The sequence below is a fragment of the Phoenix dactylifera genome, chromosome 16 (assembly GCF_051530095.1).
Source record: "Phoenix dactylifera cultivar Ajwa chromosome 16, Ajwa_hap1_PhDact_Kaust_v1.1, whole genome shotgun sequence".
Lineage (NCBI taxonomy): Eukaryota > Viridiplantae > Streptophyta > Magnoliopsida > Arecales > Arecaceae > Phoenix > Phoenix dactylifera.
Window position 1 is genome coordinate 22,488,440 of NC_143205.1, and position 21,315 is coordinate 22,509,754.

Below are 21,315 nucleotides of genomic sequence, written 5' to 3' on the forward strand. Positions count from 1 at the left end.
CCATTGTTTTGCTCTTAATTGGTGCCACTACTGCACCTTCTTTAGCATGTGTTCTGATTTTATCCTTCTTAATTTCACCACATATCCGCTACAACATTCTCATATTTGCTGCATTTAATATCTCAGACACTCTCATTACTCAACATTTTGAAGCACGAAACATTACAACATTGATCATGCTTCTATAAAATTCTCCCTTAAGATGTTAAGGTATGCATTACTTGTTTACCACCCTAGAAGCACTTCACTGTTGTATTCATATATCAATTTTACTATATTTATTACATATGCCATCATCCATATATCTTATTTCTTATGTATGTATGTATGTATGTATGTATGTCATGTCATGTCATGTCATGGCTATGTGTTAGCGGCAGCCGTAGACTTCGTCTGGTCAAAGACGCAACTTTGGGCCGGACCGTTTCCATTTGGGCTTCCAAGTCTTTGACTCTTTGCTCCGTGAATTAAATCTAAGTTGAGTGTGACGTGAGTCACCATGGTCACACCTTGATTCCAACGCCCCTCTTCGATCCGCACTGGAATGGACGGTAGAGATCGTTTTATCAGGCGGATGAGCCGGATCGCAAAGGGTAGGGTTCCGGCGCTGCGAGCAACTACCCGAAAAGAAGGAGAAAATTCCTCTCATTGCATCCGGCGGCTCGATCGAACGAGAGAGACGGAGAGAGAGAGAGGAGAGGAGAAGAGAGATGGGAGGGAAGTGTCCGCATAGGAAGGTGAAGAAGCGGAGGTTCTCGCACAAGACGGCTCGCCGCTCCAATTTCCTCCTCAAAGATATCCTCCTCTCTTCCCTTTTCCTCTTCTTATGATCATTGTTTTCGTTCTTTCCTGCCGTCTCTTCTCTTTTATTTCGATTCTTTTGTTGCATTTTAATGTGATTCGATCCATCTTCGTTCGATTTCTTTAACCTAAAAAGATTGATTTCGATGATGATGATGATCACGTGACGACGTGGTGTATGGCGAGCTGTTGAAGCTAGCGGAGGGGGCAGAGGCGAAGCCCCAGCCCCTGGATGAGGACCTCCCCGGGATGGGCCAATTCCATTGTCTCCACTGCGAGTACTCATCAATCTCAATCTCAGCCCATATATATATATATATATATTATATATATATATATATATATATATATATATATATATATATATATATATATATATTCCTGCCTTTTTGTCATTATCATTATTATTATTATCGTGGATCGGATCTTTACGGGGTTTTCATTTTTATTGTTTTAGCCGGTATTTTGCTAATGAGGATGTGAGAGATGAGCAATTCCGCTCGAAGCGCCACAAGAAACGGTAATTTGTTCTCTCTCTCTCTCTCTCTCTTTCTAAAAGAAAACTATCATTTTTGCTGCGGGTGTCGCTATCGATTACGAATAAATTTATAATGATTGCAATATAGTGGGTCGGTCATGGGTCACCTAATAGATGGTTTGTGAATTATTAAACTCTTTAGTGCTTCATTCTCAGGGGCGGAGCCGTGAATTTTATGTAGAGGGGGCACAAGTATAACTGTTTATTTAAAGTCTAAACAACTAGCAGGCCAAAGAGAAAAACCTATTCTTGTACATTTTTTAAAATTCACGAGGACGAACTTTAATCAAGTTTTTTTTTAAAAGAAGAAAACAGGCCTTTTTAAATAGTGCTATAATTATACTCATAATCCCATTTGTAGCATTTTCCGCTATATAACAATGATGAATAGTGCTATAATAATACATATTAGAGGGAAGAGGGCCTTTTCGTTCCTTGATCAGCCGATCATGCAATCAGTTGGAAGGGCATTGATCAATGGGCCAATAGGAAAATCTTAGAAGATTTTCACTCACCCTCTCGCTCAGGCATCACCTTGTAATGATAATAAGAATAATTAATGCTTAAATCTTAAAAAAATGTATAAACACACACAATATAGCAAGATTTACCGTATCAGTACCGAACTCTATACTGTTGTCACATTAGCACTATGTCGGTACGGTACGGTATGGAATATTTTCGGCGTACCGAGTGTCGGTATGCCACCTGTATCGGGTACTGATACCGAAACGGTACGATATTATATATCTTATACCATCCGGTTCAGGCCGGTACGATGAACCATGGAATAGGAGTGATAATATTAAATACTTCTAAAAAGCAAATGAGTTCCAAAGGTCCTACCATGTCTTTCCACAATACCATTTGTCCAAGGCTTAATTTGCAATTCTTCTGTAATACTTGCATAAAAATATTATGCTCAAATCAATTAATTTGGTGCCAAAAATAAGAATAGGATGATAAGCTTTTAAGAAAAATAGAATAATATGTTGCCGAAGAAAAGGTAATAAAAATGCTTAAGAAAGCCTTCGCCAGAGCCAGTGTTGAGATGTAGGTATATAAATGCTTCTCTACCTCTGTGTAGTGAGAGAGAGGGGGGTGACCTAGGTGGTGTATGTGGTGGTGTCTTGCTGTGGGTCATCTCTCAACCACCACGAGGCTGCTTGTGAGTTACAAGAGGAAGTAGTTGGAAATTTTGAGTTTTTATTGAGGTTTAGTGAGATAGAGAGGATAGGAGAGGAGATTGGACACTAAAAGGATTGCAAAAATCGAATTGAAGCCCCCTCCCCCAAACTAAAATAATAATAATTATAATAATAAACTAATTCAAGTGGTTCACTAGATTTGAGATTAGGAAAGTAAGTGGCTCACTAAGTTTTAAAATGTGAAGTTACGCTGCCCATCACAGTGGGCCTAAGAGGGGCATGGTATAGTATGGAGATTTGGACCTAGAAGAGGCACCCTCGTATAACAGTGGCTTTCTCTAGAGTAGGGGGCATAGCACACCCCCCTTCCCTCCACCCTCGTATAATCAGCACAACATGCATGCCTTATTTATGAATGTAATTTATGTTGCAAGGTGTGCATTTCTCATAAGCCTCATTGTGATGTATATGCCTCACCTTGTACAGCCTCCTTGTGAGCCTCAGGGTCTTCTAGGAGAACTTTGTCTAGATGTATCAAGCAATATATGCCTATAATGAAACTCTATAAACAATGGTATTATAGCCACCTATTACTGGCTTTTAAAGTTTTTCTGTGTGTCCTTTTTTAGAGAACCAAAACTTATAAGAAGGGTTAATAATGGATCAGCCCAGGCTCATTTATTTTAGAAACATAATGCTTGTGCGTGGCCCAAGCTCCGGAACACAAGGCTTAGACCTGACCAATGGCCAAAATCAACCGAGGGTTTGAGCCCCACCCGCCCATCGTGGTTGACTTCTTGTTGTAGTGATCAATCCTCCTATTTGCTTTTCATGACTCCACTCCTCCAATGGTTTCTTCACCTCTACCTTTGCCAACCCTCCGTCTCCGCTCCAATCTCCTTCTCTACAATGCGTCCACTCCTTCCATCGCAATCATTGCCGCCTTCACTTCCCTTCCTTCGACCTTCTAGCAGTTGACGGACCTTGTTCTCTTAAGATGGGCATGACAACAAAAGGAGCCAATAGAGGTGGACGGCGATGATGGTAGCACGATGGCGACTGGAGGTGACAAAGTTGTCCTAGGTCTAGCAGTGATCAAAGAAGGATAGATGAGAGCAGAGTAGAAGGATTGAATCTAGATTAGGGCTCGAGAAGATGAGAAGATAGGAGGATGGGAGGTAATTGGGATGAGTTGATATATTTTGGGATGGATGGGCTTGGGCTGGCCCATTGCAAGTCCAAACACAATACACACCTAAAATTTGAGGCCCACTACCTACTTTAATATGCCCAACCTGGCCCTAAGTTGGCCTAGCCCAAAGAGCTTGGGTTGGCCTTGGCCCATTACCAGCCTAAAGTGAGAAGCCAAAGTTACCATGCTCTTTACGAACTCTAGTAGCCTAGTTGCCACCTTATCCTTGAATAGCATGGAGAAGTCCTGTATAAATAAAGGGATACACTCTTGTGAGTATAGCTAGCAGAAATATTGAAGTTAATTCTATGATATATATATATATAAAGAGCATTTTAGTGCATGAGGCTTGCGCCACTATAGGATCTGGAGAGGGTCAGATGTAAGCAACCTTAGCTCTGCGTGCGGAGAGGTGGTTTTTGTGTTTCGAATCTGTGATACCTTGGTCAGAATAGAGTTACATCTATGATCTAACTTTTATTCCCCCTTTGTGTTTCATTCTTACTCTAACCAAGCTGTGTCACCTTGTATACTTGGTTCATTGGTCACTGCTGCTGTCTTATTTATTCCAAACCAGGTTTGTGGGATCCAGTGGCAACATGTTGTAAGTCAATATTGGAGGCAGTTAATTGTTTTGGTTATTTTTTGTGGGTTCATCTAAGTTAGCTTCTGCATCACTTTTTCAATTGGGACAAATTATGTTTTTGTTGTTAGTTCCTCTATCCAATTAAGGCGCTTTCCTTGATTGAAAGGGTGAAGGCATTCTGGAGTTTATTGGGTATAGAAGATAGAAAACGATGCAAAGGTTTGTGTATGGTCAGTGAGGCAACTCAAGCATGTTCCTGCTCACGAGGTCAATCGACATGATGCTCAATTAGATTATTCTTTTCACTGCACTAGTAATAAGCTTTATCTAATATGGTATGTCTATGTTAAACTGGTGTGGGACTTGCATTGTGATTAGCTTTCCATATACCATGTATATTTACTCTCCAGAAAAACTAGATCTTGCAATCTCATGCTTGTTGATTTCCAATAGTAATCTAGGTGTTGATTATGGATAATTTTTATGACGCAAATCAAACATAGCAAGAAGATCAATCTCAAATGTGAAGACAATAGAATGTTTCACAGTTATTTTAGTGTTTAAAAGTTATAAACTACAACTTTTGACATAGTAGTGCAAGCAAGGTCTGTGTGTGTTTAGCTAGACATGTAGAGTGATTTGTTCATCTGTTAGGTTTAATGAGATCGAGCATGAAACTGGGCTTAATAATGCTGTTTAGGTCGATTCAAGCCTCTGACTTGTGAAGCATGACCATCCATGCAGGCCACTGATTACCTGTGGTACTCAGAGAAGAATGTGATGGAGGCAAGCATCGTGTCTTGTCAACTATTACTTGATGAAGGAATTGCATGGTTTCTTACTAATCAAGACATGGGAATGGGTTTGGCACTAACATACAAGCAAATTATATGCAGTATTTGATTTAATTAACTGTTTAGGAGATCTCTTATTGAGCTGATAAAAAATTAAGCTGCCATTTTTTGTTTACATTCTACTTCCAGTGATGACCTAAAGTTCTGAATTTACACATCCTATATTGTGCACTTAATATCCCTGAGGAAAAACCCACTGAAGATAAATATTTGATAGGGTAATTTGCATAAAATTATTTCCAGTTGTCTCGCTAAAAGGTTGGCCATCATTGGAAGATGTTAAAACATATTGCCAAGTCTTGAATATTTAGGACTCACTGCAAGCTAGCCTGGCTGATTGAGATAGACTTCAGCTTTGGACCCTCTCTCACACACACACTCTCTCTCTCTTAAGAGAGCGGCCCATAGGAAATGTGCTACAACAAGGGGTAGCTCTTCCAAGTGCCCCTAAACATCTCCCAACCTTGAAGAGGGCAGGAGTCAGATCCAGGTCTGCAAAGCAACCACCAGGAGACTCTATCAGCAGGCTAATCTGGGATATGATGAAAGAAATTGGGGTAGGTTGGACTGTGAGTTTTTGTTTGTTTATATGGCCGTCTTCATGTTTCTCAACACTGCCCTTGCTACACTGGGAATGCTTGTAGACCGAAAGCGATTGGAATGTCTGCTATAATGTTTGTATATTCATTTGATCTTCGTTGTCTGTGGTTGCTTCAATTGTTTGTTGCTCTGATTGACTACGTGCATACGAAGAAAAGGTATATATTTTATTAATCAACAGAATTTTGTTGTTAAAACGCATGTTTCTTAGATGAAGGATTCTCTTTGCATTCAACTGAGTCTTTCATGTTTCCAACAACCTGAAGTTTCAGCTATTTGGGCATTAAAAACTACATTTTAATCCTATCTTATGATGTCGTAGGGTGAAGCAAATGACGGGACCTGCTCCTCACACTCAACTAGATGCTGAGCTAGCTGCTGGAATGGGAATGCCTGATAATGGTCCGAAGCTCATGTCAGCATGAGCCCTTCAGTTTTACAGTTATTGTAGCTGTTAACAATTCACAGTACCGGCAATATAAGTGGAAGGCTTTCTGATAAAGAAGATGTCGGCAGATTCTCTATGTCCAATTCCAGCAGAATCTTTTCACCTTTGTGCAACACCACTTATTCCTGAAGGAGTTGGCATGTAGAATTTGCTAGTATAATTTATGTCCAATTCCTCCACATGCTTTGTTGGTGATGGAGTTTTCTGTCTGATTATATCATGGAGGCGGAATGCTGTTCTTGAAGGTTATAATAATTCATGCCAAACATCTGCAAGGGTGTCACAAAGAAAAGCCATCTTAGTATTATAGACCTCAAGCCATCTGAGGTTCTAGCTTGGTAGGTCTGGACATGCGGTCCATGCATTGTTGGGTCGAAACAGAGAACGACAATTAAGATCCTGTTTGAGGCTATCATTTGATATCTTACTATTTTCAGATCAATTTTCTCTTTTCTGAAATAGTAAATAGATTGAATCTCATATTATTTGTTCTGCTTGTGGGATGTGATATTATGTGCTTTTATATTGTAACAAAGTGTGTTTTTTTCTTGAACTTTTAATAAGTAGGGCGCAGGGGGGATTACATCTGTCATGACACAAACAGTTTGGCTTATAAAGCGTTGGCTTTATTAGGCTTTTTCAAGTTCTGTTGTAGTGAGCTATATCTAACCTTGTTCGCTTGCTTAGTAGCTAAACCATCTAATTAGCGGAATCATTTAAGCAGCATCTCCTTCGGCTAGATGCATGAAGAACTACCTCCATGGCAAGATGTATTAGTGTGCGCAGATTTGGTTGGGTCCCGCACTGACGATTTAAGGACCATTTTGCCCTCAAATTTAATTTGCTAATCATAATTTTGTTGGGAAATTAAAGATGTAATTGGAGTGGGGGAGAACTCGTGCGGGCGTGTGTTTAGTTCTAAATCAGTTATTCGCTGGATAAATCTTGGATATTTATATAGAATTAAGAAACCCAAGTAATACCTTCTGGCTAGCCATTTTGGGTGAGGTCTTGAGTTGTGATAGAGTGGATGGGTCATGATGGTTTTTCTTTTATATACTATTCATCAGAAAACTTTCTTTTATCATGCCATAATCCCTTCTTATCGTCTGATAGGCACATGCCTGGATCAGGGGTGCTATTGGATTGGGTTTGGGTTTTACCAAACCCACATTTGTGTCCATTTGAGGTTTCAGATCTAAGTTTTACTCCATCACAGTGGTCCGGTTTGTTTACAAGTTTGAGTAATAAATATTATATTTTGGAGGGTGTGTATATTAGGTTCAGATCTGGCTATCCATCAGGTATCGAATATTGTACTTTGAAGAGTTGATCAAGTTACCAAAAAAAAAGGGTTGATCAAGTTAAATGGCCGAAGTTTGTAAACATCCAATATAGGCTAAACAAATTAAATTATGAATAAAAAGCACTAGATGGTGAATTATAGAGCAATAAATGACTAAAAATTTTAAAAAAACACTTGACGTTAAGCATAAATGCCCATATTCTAATATATCACTATTTTCATTTTTCAATTGGAAGAGATATGAATAAAACGAATATTATATAACATGTACATGCATGTGTCTACGTATGCATGCAATAAACTAGAAAACTTATCTGGTATCGAGTCATGTATAAAAATCTCCAACTATATCCAATCCAAAATTTTCAACAAGTTCAGCTTTGATTCCATTTTGAACTTGTCATTGACTAGTTCGGGTCAGATGTAGGTCAAGGTCAGATTAGGTCAGGCCATATCCAAGGGCTGCAGCATGAACGCATGCCCATTGTCGATGAGCTGCTTATAGTCAAATTGAATTAGGTTTTTTAAATCCGAGCTTCGCCCACCTTTTTGACTAGCGTGCAATGCGTGGGCACAACACTGACACACAGCAGGTATTGTCGACCAGTTTTTTTTTTTTGAAGTCAAATTATCCAACCAACAAAGTCATTGATCATTTTCACATCATGTCCTTGTTCATCAGAATACGCATGCAGTGAAGGTTTTTTTTAAGTAGCATATTCTCCTCTGTTGGTTAAGACACCCATCTTTAGCCATGTCCAGTCCAAAGGCATTTTTGACTTCATTAATTGTTTAATCACCTCATTCTTAATCTATCCACAACAAAGTTGAAATCTTCTCATCATTCTTAATCGAGCCAGAACAATGCCGAAAGCTTCTCTTATACAAAGCGAATCAAATTTTATTATCCCTTTCACGCTTCCCCCTGTTATTCTGAATTTTGTACCTTACTCGGCCTCCTTGCCTTGCAACATAGAGCGGCTTCGAGCAATTTTCTAGGCCCATGCTGATGACAAACAAAATGGATCGTCTTATCTCTCTCCATCTCGACCAGCAGCTCTCCTCGACTCCTCCGCTGTGGCCACCCTCAGGCCAAATTTGAACGACAACACATGCCATAAAGAAAAAGTTTTGAGAATTTTCACAACTATGAAGGCATATCCATTCTAATTCTAAACCATAGTGGATGATAGCATTATTTGAGGGAGTCCACAATCCACACTCTTGTCCTCCTTGTCTTCCCACTGTCCTTTGGGTGGTCCTACCTCTCCAATATAGAGATGGTAGTCTCGCACAACCCACTACCTTCATCATGGGCAAGTTCGCTCGAGCTGCCATCCACTTCTCACCAGTTATGATGCCAAATAACTCCATGTTTTGGAGTTGCCACTAGCAAAGCGTTGGGTCTCTCTCACAAGTCTATACTCATGCCTGAGAAAAGGAAAAGGAGTTGGGGTTGGGTTGAAGGGTTGAAGGGTGTGACCGGCAGTCCTTCTTCCACTCTCCATGTCTCTCTTGTTGCTTCAGAGCTTGGTTATAACTGGGGTCGGAGTCCGGAGTCTGGGGTTCGGGCATGTGCGTGGAGGGGTCGAGCATCACATGAATCGAGACTGATGCTGTCCCCCAACTAATTCACAAGACTTGTGCATAGATGCTTCCTCCTTTTGTCATGCTATTTTTATTACCATTTGACAGCTTTGCTGAAAAGATTTGAGAGAGAGAGGGAGAGAGAGAGCAGGCTTTTGTAAGGTTTAGCCTTGTTCTATTTCAGACTTGCCAGAGCAGGCTAACGATTGAATAACTTTGGGGCCTTGGCTTTTGTTTAAGTAGACATGGAATTTGAAAAATATTGCCTTTCTTTCTCGCTCTTGATCATCATCATGATTGAGCCTGCATTGGTTTTGTCTTCACTACAGACGTTGATACGAAAGAGGTATCCTGGCAACCTCCTTACACAAGCTTTCACTATCTAATTAGACTATTCACCATCTGATGTCATGATATGAAGATGTGTTTATCCAAAGGCCATAATTCAGGGATTGAACTCCTCTTCCCTTGCAAGGAGGTTCAAAGTCTAAAACTCGATCGACATGTGTTTTGTCACGCCCCGAACCCGAACCTAGGCCCGGGACGCGCCAGACGCCGCACACCCGCACGGCGGACCGCACGGGCGTGCAAGGCTGAATAATCAGACACTCAAGTCACAACATCAGATCACAATATCAATACTAAAAATCTATCATTTATGATAATCAAATCAATAATTCAATTTCAAATGTCTCAAATAAAGTTGATAACATTTATTTACAAGATCAATTACTTATGACAAAATGAATCTAAATCTATCTATGTCCATTGTCATAAGTCCTCTCCTCCCGAATCCCCCATCAATCATCTCCTGCAATTATGTCAAAAACAGGTATGAGCTACAACAGCTCAGTAGGTAACAACATGCATAAAGTCACGATAACATGTATCAAAGCATATGCAATGTAACTACAGGTCATGTGCACAAAATAAATATGATGATCCGCAAACCAATCCGATACTCAAGTAATATATATATACCATCTCCGTCTATCATATCACGCATAACATAATCCACAGATCAAACCGCATGACTACGGCCACATCACCCAGTGGCATGGTCACACCGAAGTGTCAACACTCTGCTCCTAATGGAGCCCTGCACCGCAGTGCTGCACCCCAGGGTGCCCAATCTCTGCTCCTCAGAGCATGCTCCGCAGAGCCAAAACACCCCATAGTGCCGGAACTAGTTCCTCATACAAGTCGACAGGGCCAACGTTTCCACCCCATTGGCGGGAATCCTAGACAATAGTCACGCGGTCTCCAAAATCACATCCACAATTTCCAACAATCAAACTTAATATAAACAAAAGTTTTCAAAACCAATATCTACATAATAGATTTTCAGATGATCGATTTCCAGTCAAAAACATGCTTCTAAATAATAATGATGCCAAGAATATAAAATATATCAATATGCTGGAAATAATCATACACATATGCATAATACATGTAAATCATACTTTGAGTAAGGTTACCTACCTGGGTTCGCTTAAGAATCCCTGTCACAGATATCACGAACCCCTATTTAAAACATAAACATTAATTATTTAATTAACTAAGAAACATAATTTTTAAACTATTTCCAATTCCTTAAACTCCTAAGTTCATAGATCCAAGAATGGGCCCCTAAGATCAAACATAGACCCTAAAATCAGAACCCTTTAAACCCAAGTCAATTGTGGCCCAACACAGATTAGGCCCAATTGAACCAAACCAGATAACAGGTTCAGATCAGATTTCGGGCCCAACCCAAACCAGCCCACAGATCCAATCAGGCCCAACTCAGCCCACAAACAGGTCCCTAGCCCAACCCAAACCAGGTCTGATCAGACCAGATGAGACTCAAGTCAGACTAACCTAAATTTCTGACTCAGATCCAAACCATAACCCAAACCCATTCACTCAAATCCAGATCAAACCAAATACAAGGATTAGGTGGAACCGGTTCATAATCTAAACCGGTTCATGGTCTGATCCCCACTTGAGGCACGGATCTCAAAGCCAGGAAAAACCCAGGCCGAATGAAGAAGAAGAAGAAGAAAGAGAAGAAGAAGAAGGAAGAGAAGAAGAAGAAGAAGAAGAAGAGGGAAAGGAAGAAAAAGGGGGGGGGGGGGGGGTGGCGGCCGGTGGTTCCGGTCGGCCCTCGGCGGTCGACCGTGGCCCTCGGCGGCGGCGCTCGGCCAGCCGTTGTCGGCCATCCCCCTTCACAGGCGGCGCCGGACGGGAAGAAGAAGAGAAGAAGAAGGAGAAGAAGAAAGGGAGGAAATAGAGGGAGGAAAGAGAGGGACCGGGGCTGGGAAGCCCGGCCCCCGTTCGCCCACCTCCGGCCGAACCCGTTTCGGCCGGATTGACCCCGGCCGGCCACCGTCGGCCGGCTGCATCTCACAAATCTTCCCCGAAACAGGGGAAGTGCAACCGGTAACATCACTCAATCCTCCCCCCCTTAAATCCAAAAAAAGAAACAAATAGGTGATTGTCTTCCTCACCTCCGGTCGTCGACGATGAACCCCGGCGGCGTTGGCGGCTCCGGCGACGACTACGGCTCCGGCGATAGTCTCAAGAAGAGGGAAAAATGAAGGGAAAGCTTCAAAATTTCAGAGGAATGGGGGAGGGATCGGGCTGCTCTGAGGGTTTCCTAACCCTCTTCACGAAGAGAGAGAGAGGAAGAGAGGGGGCTTGCGGGGGATTCGCTGGCCGTTCGGCCGGCGTGGTCATCGTGGGGAGACCACGATGACCCAACTGAAGTCGGCACTCCTTGCCGACTTCAGTTCGTTGGGCCCTAGGATGGGCCCAATTCGGGTCTTCACATGTTTATCCAAATAATTGACTTGTCAATGATTAATTCTTCCAATACTTCCATGAATGGCTGGTGGTGTTTCAAGTTCTTTTCCCAGAGAGAAAAACAAAACTTTTTTACTGGTGACTGTAAAAGCAAAGAGCATTATTTATGTTAATTTTCCTGATATATTCTGCAGATATAAGAAAGTCGTTAGTTGAGGAGTCGTAATCAGAACTCTGGAGTCTTTTCTAAATATCTAGGAACTGTTCGGCAATGGTGATATTTCTTGCTTGAGCGAAGCAAAACTTTTTCTAGGATTGACAACTGGAAAGTTTCTCGCATGAAACCATCTAAACCATTACCACTTCCTCATCATGCAGAAACGATAGAAAAAAAGGCATCCCTTTAATACTTTTATCATTTCAACTCAAGAATAACAATTGGTACTCGATATCCTTGGAAGAATATTATGGTCTTCAGTTTCCTCTCAACTAATGTCCTTTTCTTCCTTATCAAAAAGATCTGTCGTTTTCTTTTTGATAATGGAATCTAGAAGTAAGTAACTCGAAAAGGTTGAAAGAAAGCTCGAAAGAGAAGGAACGAGATAGAAAGTTATTTTCATCTCAAGACTCCAAAGCTAACCCAGCCATTCAAGTAGAGAATAAGATAAAATGTGTAACGACGAACTGCATGGCCTATTACTCGGCAGTGAAAGAATCAAACAAAAATCATGTAGGTGCTTAAAAAAGACCGGCCTTCAACACTTACACTTAATAAGTCAAATTAACCAAGTTTTCAAGTCAGATCATTTATTAGAAACTACCGATCCAAATGTCAATCCAACCAAGCAAATAATTTATGATGAAGCATGCAACTTCCAACTAGAAACAAGTCCACCTACTCTGAAAAAAAATTTGACTAGGACGTTCCATGCAAACTTGTGTGCTAGTTCCTATGGTTTCTTCCAAGCTGACGTAGAAAGAAGGCCGCCCCAACATTCTTTTTTCTTTCTTGCTTTTTTTTTTTTTTAAAAAAAAAACTAATCCCAGAGTCCATTTGGCAATCAGATCATCATAACTTGTTTCAAAATTCCACACTCTGACCCACCTAGTTATGACATTCTCGACTTAGTACTTCCAAGCTAAAGCCAAGGGGTATCCAAGCGAGGCATCTATGCCTCTGTATTCCATGAAGCAATCCTAGTGAAAGAAAACAAACAAGCCAGTCGCCTTTTGGAGGCCAACCACAAGATAGAGGCAGCACAGAAGACATCTATGCCTCTGTATTCCACCTCGAAGACATGGCCTCCGGGAACCAGTGATGAGAGGAATCTTCCTCTGCTCTTGCCCACCCGTACCTAATTTGCACAATTAATGCAGCACACATATAAGGCTGGTTATGATTATGTAAAACTCTGTACCAACTCAAATCCCCACTAGGATATATGGAGTCCCACTCGGAAGGGCATGCCGACTCTAGGACATCTGTTGTTCCACTAAGCATAGTCTAATTGCCGAATTAGGTGATCATGTATGTTAAAAGTTGTTATATCTTGTTGGACGTAGCCACACTTTTTGAGCTCATGACGTGGGTGTCACTCCCATATTATTATCTTCTCTTCCTCCCTCTTGGCAAGTTTCCATCTGTGGCATCTCTCTCCTTCCAATTCTCTGGTAGAAACTATAAACTTACTGCGCTTGCCAAGGTTCGAAGCAACAAAATTGAACCCATTGTAAGTAGATCTTATTTACAGATTCTATGATTTCATCATCCGGTATCATGCAAGTTTGTTTTCAAACTAGGACGTAATCTGTGCACGCATTTACTACCATTCGCCATTTTTCTTTTGAAACGAAGTACCTTTTACAAAATTGAATCTCAATTCCTTGAACGTTGGATTCGGCATCCAGATAAAGGGGGAAGAAAAAAAAAAGCCACTGTTGTGCCAACCCACTGCCTCACAACTTCTCGGTTGGTAGGGTTCTGTTTATCAATGCGAACAGAGCATATTAAATCTAGCATGAAAACAAGTAATCCTTTGTATGCGAATTTCCTGCAAACCTTAGAATTTTAGCAGTTAGCAGCTTGACAAGCAACCACCACCAAATTAATTTGAAGATACTCTCCCTAGCAAATAGGAAATTGAAGTACTGGTACGATCTAGATTGAATTGGCAATCATGCAATTAATTATGACAGGGTGCAGGGCTTGGCTTCGTCTTAGCAGCTCTAAATCTAAGATGCCGCTGGAAAACGAAACCAAGCTTCTATCTCAACCAAATTCTTGCATGTTCAGCGTGCAAACAGGTGGGTCACTGCATCACCAGCGGACAAGTGGTCCGGGAGACAGCAATAGATGACTGATAGACATACGAGACATGAAGCTCATGCTTCCCTAGTGATGTTAGATGCTGTTGTTACGATGCATAATTGCGGAAACAACACTGGAAATTGGATCGTTCCACCATTATTTCCGTTCACAAGGTGGTCCACCATCCAGGCTCGTGGTCCACATTTAATTGCTCAGTGTCCTGCACAAGAATATTAACTCAGGAGAGATTATGTACCATAAAATATATATATATATCGCTAAAAAGAGCATTTCATACAACAGATACATTCAATAAAATCAAAAAACATCATGTCTCAGTATTTTGGACAACTCTTTCTCCTCAGCATATAGAATATCTTCATAGTAACAGATCACATAAAAAGCCACTCAATTCGTAGCTTCACCAGTTTTTCTGAACACATTTCTCATCTAAAAAGCCACAATCATAAAAAATAAAAATATTTAAATGCAGCAAACCAGTTTTGGCCTGTTTGCACCACAAGTCACAATGATACCGCCTAACAAATATCATGCAACAGAGTGGAACAAAATCTACTTCCCAGCATTTATAAGAAGGACTAGCAGTGGACTGGATACTTAGGTCATAATAACTTAATTACATGACAAATACGATATTGCCCGAGATAAAAACAATAATAATAATAATAAAAACAAAACCACAGCAGAGGCAAGGTGGGTGCGGTGGCGACGGAGCGTGCTGCATTTTTTGTGTGTGTTTTTGATCTTCTTTCATCTCCTCTCGTGCAAAATTCCTCTCAATCATCCGCTTCCCTCCCACCGTTGGATGGTCCCGGCGCCCCCGCGCCGGGAGCGTGCGGGAAGCGCTGAAGCTGAAGCATCCTCGCATAGCAGCCGTCCGGGTGGTGGTTGAGCAAGTGGGAATGCGACCCCTGCTCCACCACCTTCCCCTCGTCGATCACCGCGATCGTGTGCGCATTCCGCACCGTCGCCAGGCGGTGTGCCACCACGATGGTCGTCCTCCCCGCCGCCGCCGCCGCCGCCCCCGTCCTGTCCAGAGCCTCCTGCACGCTCCTCTCCGCCTCCGCGTCCAATGCGCTCGTCGCCTCGTCCAGCAGCAGCACCTGCGCCTTCTTTAGCAGAGCTCGAGCAATTGCTATACGCTGCCGCTGCCCGCCGGAGAGCTGCACCCCCCGCTCCCCGACCCATGTCCGGTATCCATCCGGCAATGCGGCTACAAATTTGTGCGCGTTCGCCTGCGTCGCCGCCTCCACCACCTCTGCCTCCGTCGCCGACTCCCGCCCGTATGCGATGTTGTCGAAGATGGTGGTCGCGAACAAGCATGGCTCCTGCGGCACCAACGCCATTGCCCGCCTCAGCGACTTGAGATTATATTTCCTGATGTCCTTCCCATCTATCAGCACCCTGCCTGAATTCGGCTCGTAGAAGCGCAGAATTAAGGAGATGACCGAGCTCTTGCCGCAGCCGCTGGGGCCCACGAGGGCGAGCGTCTTGCCGGCGCGGGCGCGAAGAGTGAGGTCGCGGAAAACCGACACGTCCGGGCGGCTGGGGTAGGCGAAGTCGACGTGCCTCAGCTCGACGTCGCCGCGGAGGCGGTCGGGGACGGGGGCGGCGTCGTGATCGTCAGGCTCGACCTCGGTCTTCCGGTCGAGCACCTCGAAGACGGAGCGCATGGCGCGGCCGCCTTTGATGAAGTCGGGGGCGAGGGTCAGGGTCTCGGCGGCGCCGTTGGCGGAGACCATGAGGACCATGAAGACGCGGATGGTCTTCGAGAAGTCGGAGATCCCGTGCTTCACAAGCCAGGCGGCATACCACAGGCCGAGGGCGTAGGAGGCGTAGAGGAGGAACTGGGCTACGCCGAAGCCGCTTCCGGCGATCTGGCCCTTCCAGAAGCAGCGGCGTAGGGGGCTCTGGAGGTTAGCGGCGAAAAGCTGGGTGATCTTGGCCTCCGAGTTGAATGCTGCCACCGTCCGGACGTTCGCCGCGGCCTCCCCGGCAATCTGTGTCGCCTTGGCATGCGCCCTCTCCAGGTCGCCGGAGAAGCCCTTCAAGAACATTTTCTGCGACCACAAGATGCTCGATTAAATTTCAAAGAAAGCATCCGAGCGAAGGCCGGCTCACAAACATTTCCAGCCATCTATGGATACGTCCTGATGGCCTGCATGCAGTACCTGCAAAACGGTGGCGGCAACGACGACAGGGAACACCGCAATGAGGACGAGGGCAAGGCGCCACTGGAGGACAAACCCAGCAGTGCAGGCGACAAGCATGAGCGCCGAATTCTGCACGATTACCGATATCCGGTCTCCGATTGCAGACCTCACATTGTGAGCATCCAACGAGAGCCTTGCAGCAATCCTGGCACTGGCATTCTCCTCCTGGTCGAACCATGCAATCTCATTTCGAAGGACAGCGGAGAGCATCTTCTCTCGGACTCGCTTAGTTAAATTCTCCCCGACGACATCCCAGAAGAGATGCTGCAGGGTGTTGAAGAGCAGCGCGGCCGAGGAAACCCCGATCAGGAGGTAGCAGTACCTGCCAATCTCCCGTCTCATGTACCCGTGGTCCTGGGCATAGTAGACGCTGAGAACAGCACTCAGGACGTAGGCAAACAGGGCGCTGATGGAACCGCACGCCATCGACCCAATGGAGCCAATGAGAGCATAGGTCCATTCAGGCGAGTTCATTTTCGCAAGGCGCCAGAAGGAGCTGGCCTGGTCACGGAATGCGAGCTTCTCCATCCTGTGGTTGGGGTCAGTTGCGAAGCTGAAGTCGGACGTGGAGAAGTCGGAGAGACGGCGGGAGTACGGCGATCGGCCATATGACGAGTTCCTCGTGATAATTGGGGAGCTCACCGAGTTCCGAGCACTGGAAGGCCTGGTGGCATCGACTCGAACACTGAGTCACTAAACTCGGTGAAGCTGAGAATTGCAGTACAATAACTTGGGAGTTTGTTTCTGCTTACCTAGCACTGCTCTTCCTGGCATTGGCAATGGCAGCCTCATGGGCCTGCTCCTGCATGCGGATCAGCTTTGCATAGAGTCCATTGTCACCTTTGGTCATAAGCTCATCATGGGTGCCCATCTCGGAGACGCTCCCCTGCTGGAGGACTGCGACGACATCGGCCTTGCGGGTGGTCGAGAGACGGTGGGCGATGACGACTGTGGTGCGGCCGATCATGAACCGGTCGAGCGCCTCCTGGACAAGCTTCTCCGACTCGGAGTCGAGCGCACTCGTCGCCTCGTCCAGGAGGAGGATTGCCGGGTTCCTCAGCATGGCTCTCGCAATGGCGATCCTCTGTTTCTGGCCGCCGGAGAGCTGCAGCCCCCTCTCCCCCACCTGCAGCACGCATCATGATGGGTTCAAACATGCGGAGGACACGCACCGGAACTGATACGTTCGGAGACTAGTCCGGACTGAAGCCACCATGCCAAGGCATGGCATCATAACTGGCTCAGGGTTATGTGCCCCAAAAGGGAGCTCAGAGGCCGGCACTCCGAAAAGATCATTTGGTGAGACATACCTTTTTTTTTTTTTTGATTTGGCAGACGCTTCACAAAAAAAAAAAAAAAAAAAAAAGAAAGAGATAGAGAAAGTCATGCACGCTTGCCCCTGTGATTTCCAATGACATACAGTCAAAAAATGGGAGTAATTAAGGACAAAATGGAGCTTCAATTCCAACTAATATTTCTTGTCAGGCAGGAGCATTGATTTTTAAACCAGCCCACCAAGAGGCTCCTATTGCCAGCTTAAATTTAGAACAGGACCTCAGAAAAGAATCTTTCGAATGTCGATTCATTTGGACTGCAGAGAGGACCCAAGAGATGGACAGTTTTGTCCGGACTAAACAGAGGGTCACTGTGTATAAGCTCCACACAGAGGGACAAACAGCTGAACTCATTGCATGGGGAGAGGCTAAGAGCAGTCAAAAAGGGGAAGAGGAAAGCATACGAAAGATAGAGATTTTTTTCCAAATGTGAGATCGACAAAGGGTGGATGGATGGCGTACCTGGGAATCATAGCCATCTGGTAGCTTTATGATGAAGGAATGGGCGTTGGCAACCCTGGCAGCCTCTTCTATCTCTACTTGGCTGGCATCTTCTCGGCCCAAAAGCAGGTTCTCCTTTATGGTCGTTGCAAAGAGAGTAGGCTCCTGGCTCACCAGCCCTATCTGTCGTCTCAGCCACCTTAGCTTCAGGGTCTTTATGTCATGCCCATCAAGCAATACTTGTCCTTGAGAAGAAAACGAAAGAAAAAGAACAATTAACTGAATGTTTTAGTATAATTTCTAAGCATCTAGAGTCACAGAAGAGAACAAAAGACCACATCCAAAACCCAAAAGCAACAGCACGGTAGAATATTTGTAAATATATATAAAAGGGAAAGCTAGCTGAGGTGTTTTGCCTTCATCATAACTCTTACTTCTGCTATGTTAGAAGCTAACGGAGGAAATTAAGATCATCATCATCTCTCTCTAGGTTCAGAACATTGTTTTAGCCTGACTACCTGAAGTGGGATCGTAGAATCTCTCGATGAGGGAGACGACGGTGCTCTTGCCAGAGCCGCTGCTCCCCACTAGTGCGAGCGTCTTCCCCGCCGGAACGCTCAACGAGAAATTGCGAAGTATCGAGACCTCCGGCCTGGAAGGATAGGCGAAGTCCACGTTCTTCAACTCCACATGCCCTGTGACCGCGTTCAGCTCGGTCCCCGACTCGCTGTTGCGGGGAATGCTTGGCTTGTGATCGATGGTCCGGTATATCTTTGCCGCTGCCACTCTAGCCTTGGCAAAAGCCGCCATGCTCGGAGCCGATTGCCCGAGAGCCCTGCCAACCAAATCCAATATCATGAACAGTTTTAGCACGCACCGTCACGAGCGAATGGGCAGAGTGGATTCGGGTGGGCAAAATATTCTTACAGTCCTCCAATCATGACGGAGAACATGGTGGCGATGGCGAGGCCGCCATTGGTGTGGCGATGGCGGACCAGGTGTCCGCCGTACCACAGCAGGAGAGCATAGCAGCAGAAAACGGTGAAGTAGGTGGCTCCCAATCCAATACCCTTGGCGAAACCAGTCCGGTAACCGATCCTCTGAGTCACCTTCAGCGCCGATGAGTAGGCCTGGAGAACTCTGCACTCGCCAACGAAGGACTGCACCGTCCTAATTTGAGCCAACGCCTGGAGCCCATGAACCGAACTGAGAATCCGACGCAGTGCCGAGGAGGAGAAGAGTATAAGCAGAAGGTTTTGTATCTCACCTGCTCCGCTATGTTGCTGGCTTGGGACAGAGCACCTTGGCTCTTGGAGGAGAGCTTGGCCAATGTGGCGGTGTGAATGCCTCCGATGACCGCGATGAGGGGGGCGACGGCGAGCGTGACGAGGGCCAGCTGCCACACGGCGGTGAAACCCACCACGAAGCCGGAGACGAAGGTTGCCATGTAATGGAGAAAGTTTCCCAGCTGCCCAACACCATAGCCACATTAGAAACTAAAGCACAACAACCCTTTCTTTCTTTCTTTTTTAAACGATTTGGATGGAGATTCGATGATGCGACGGAAATGGAGCACCACCTTCTCGCTGATGGCGTCTTGGACGATGACTGCGTCGGCGTTGATGGCGTAGACGACGTCGGAGGTGCGGACTTGGGTATCGAAGTAGCAGATGTCTTGGTTCAGCGCCGCCTCCAGATACTTGATCCTCATCCTGGTCGTCTGCCGCTCTCCGGTCCACATCCAGCAAGATATCTCTATTGCATTCAGAGGATCAAAAACTCCGCCTTCTCCTCTTTCATACACAAAGCAAATCGAGAAAGGAGAATTCAAGAACTCGAAGCTCACCAGCCCAAGAAGACGCCCAGATTGCCGCTCCGACGACCAAGAAGTAGAAAGCATACTGCAAATTCCAAATATAAAAAAAATATTTTTTTGTTCATATAATGTAATTCCGTTTTCTTTCTTGAACAAAAAAAAAATATTGTGAAGGGAGCGAGCACCTTGACGACTTGGCGGACCATGGCGTCGGGGTCGTCGGAGTTGGAGCCGAAGGAGTTGACAAGATCCGCAAAGAAGCGAAGAAAGACAGGAAGGGAGCAGCCATGAACGACAGCCCCTGCAGTCCCGATAGCCATCAAAACGCAATCAAGGCCATCGGCGAAGCGAAAGAGCTCCCCGAATCCCACGGCCGGAGCCGGCGGTGCCGGCTTCTCGTCCTCCCTACCACCACCCACCGGCGCCGCCGTCTCTCCTTCCGGCTTGCCATTAGATGCCTCCATTTCTAAACCAGGAGTGGCGACAGAATTATTACTACTAGCAGGAGGAGGAGGAGGAGGAGGTGGAAGGGGTGACTCTTTAACTCCGTTGCCGCCGGTTGGAAGACCTCCTCCTTTTTCGACGGCTTGGGTGACGAGGGAGTCTTCTTTAGGGGAGTGGAGGTGGAAGGCTTGCATCTCCGGGCGGTTCCACTCCTCCACGCGCCCCCTCTTTATCATCTCAGCACGGTCCTCTGAAGCCAGCGACATGTTGCAGAGCAAGCAAGACTCTCGTCCTCTTCCCTTGTTCTCTCTTTCTTGTAACTTTTCTTGCCTTGCCTTTTTAACTACTTTCATATAATTTCCGTTCCAAGCCTTTCTTTATTTTTATTTTTAACCGCGCCATTAACGCGATAAATGAGTAAAAGGGGACTGGAAGCTGGTTGTCCCGACAGCAGGACGTGTGAAAACTGAAAGGTCGGAAGCGTGGGGGTTTTTGACCAAACTTGCAGCTGCGTGTTGAATTTAAAAATTGACTGCTTCTCCTCCAAGCCAAGCCTACGAGCCTACAACCTATAAGTTGTTTGAAAAATAAAATGCACACTCCTAAGCTCACACTCTTCTCTTTTGTCACTAGATACAAGGAAAGTTACACGCAAAAAAAAAGAAGAGCATTCACCTTTACTCCTGGCTAAGTGTGCAATGAAAGTACCAACTTTATATAGATTCATCAAGATTGCAATTCAAGATGTGAATAAAAATAATTTAAGAAAATTAAATAATTTATCGGTCCACCTCGATCTCAATTTATCGAGGTAGAAGATTCAATCCCGATGGTTATTTGTAATACTTTCGGAACATCGAATTTAGCAAATTCATCTGATTGATGTAATTTTTA

The 21,315-nt window shown here is 44.8% G+C and overlaps 2 protein-coding genes across 2 annotated transcripts; one reads left to right on the plus strand and one right to left on the minus strand.

The window, feature by feature from the left end:
• Positions 1-515: 515 nt before the first annotated feature.
• Positions 516-6,647, plus strand: LOC103714887 (uncharacterized). The gene is made up of 4 exons (XM_008802331.6): positions 516-795; positions 965-1,079; positions 1,259-1,321; positions 6,042-6,647. Exons 1-4 carry the CDS (start codon positions 711-713, stop codon positions 6,142-6,144), a joined length of 366 nt encoding a protein of 121 aa, XP_008800553.2. The 5' UTR covers positions 516-710; the 3' UTR covers positions 6,145-6,647.
• A 7,958-nt stretch (positions 6,648-14,605) lies between these two features.
• Positions 14,606-20,868, minus strand: LOC103714888 (ABC transporter B family member 1-like). The gene is made up of 10 exons (XM_008802333.6): positions 20,163-20,868; positions 20,008-20,062; positions 19,741-19,916; positions 19,429-19,629; positions 19,089-19,348; positions 18,680-18,996; positions 18,183-18,406; positions 17,139-17,512; positions 16,345-17,050; positions 14,606-16,233 (listed from the first exon to the last, which is right to left on the minus strand). Exons 1-10 carry the CDS (start codon positions 20,772-20,774, stop codon positions 14,950-14,952), a joined length of 4,209 nt encoding a protein of 1,402 aa, XP_008800555.4. The 5' UTR covers positions 20,775-20,868; the 3' UTR covers positions 14,606-14,949.
• Positions 20,869-21,315: the final 447 nt, after the last annotated feature.

Bases quoted from the DNA above. Each gene is read 5' to 3' on its own strand.
- LOC103714887 (XM_008802331.6), top strand. From the start codon at position 711: ATGGGAGGGAAGTGTCCGCATAGGAAGGTGAAGAAGCGGAGGTTCTCG. The intron at 796-964 runs ATATCCTCCTCT...GATGATGATCAC, and splicing joins CTCCAATTTCCTCCTCAAAG to GTGACGACGTGGTGTATGGC. The intron at 1,080-1,258 runs GTACTCATCAAT...TTATTGTTTTAG, and splicing joins TTCCATTGTCTCCACTGCGA to CCGGTATTTTGCTAATGAGG.
- LOC103714888 (XM_008802333.6), bottom strand. From the start codon at position 20,774: ATGAAAGTAGTTAAAAAGGCAAGGCAAGAAAAGTTACAAGAAAGAGAG. The intron at 20,063-20,162 runs GTGCTCGCTCCC...TGGAATTTGCAG, and splicing joins TGGTCCGCCAAGTCGTCAAG to TATGCTTTCTACTTCTTGGT. The intron at 19,917-20,007 runs GTGAGCTTCGAG...TGAATGCAATAG, and splicing joins CTGGGCGTCTTCTTGGGCTG to AGATATCTTGCTGGATGTGG.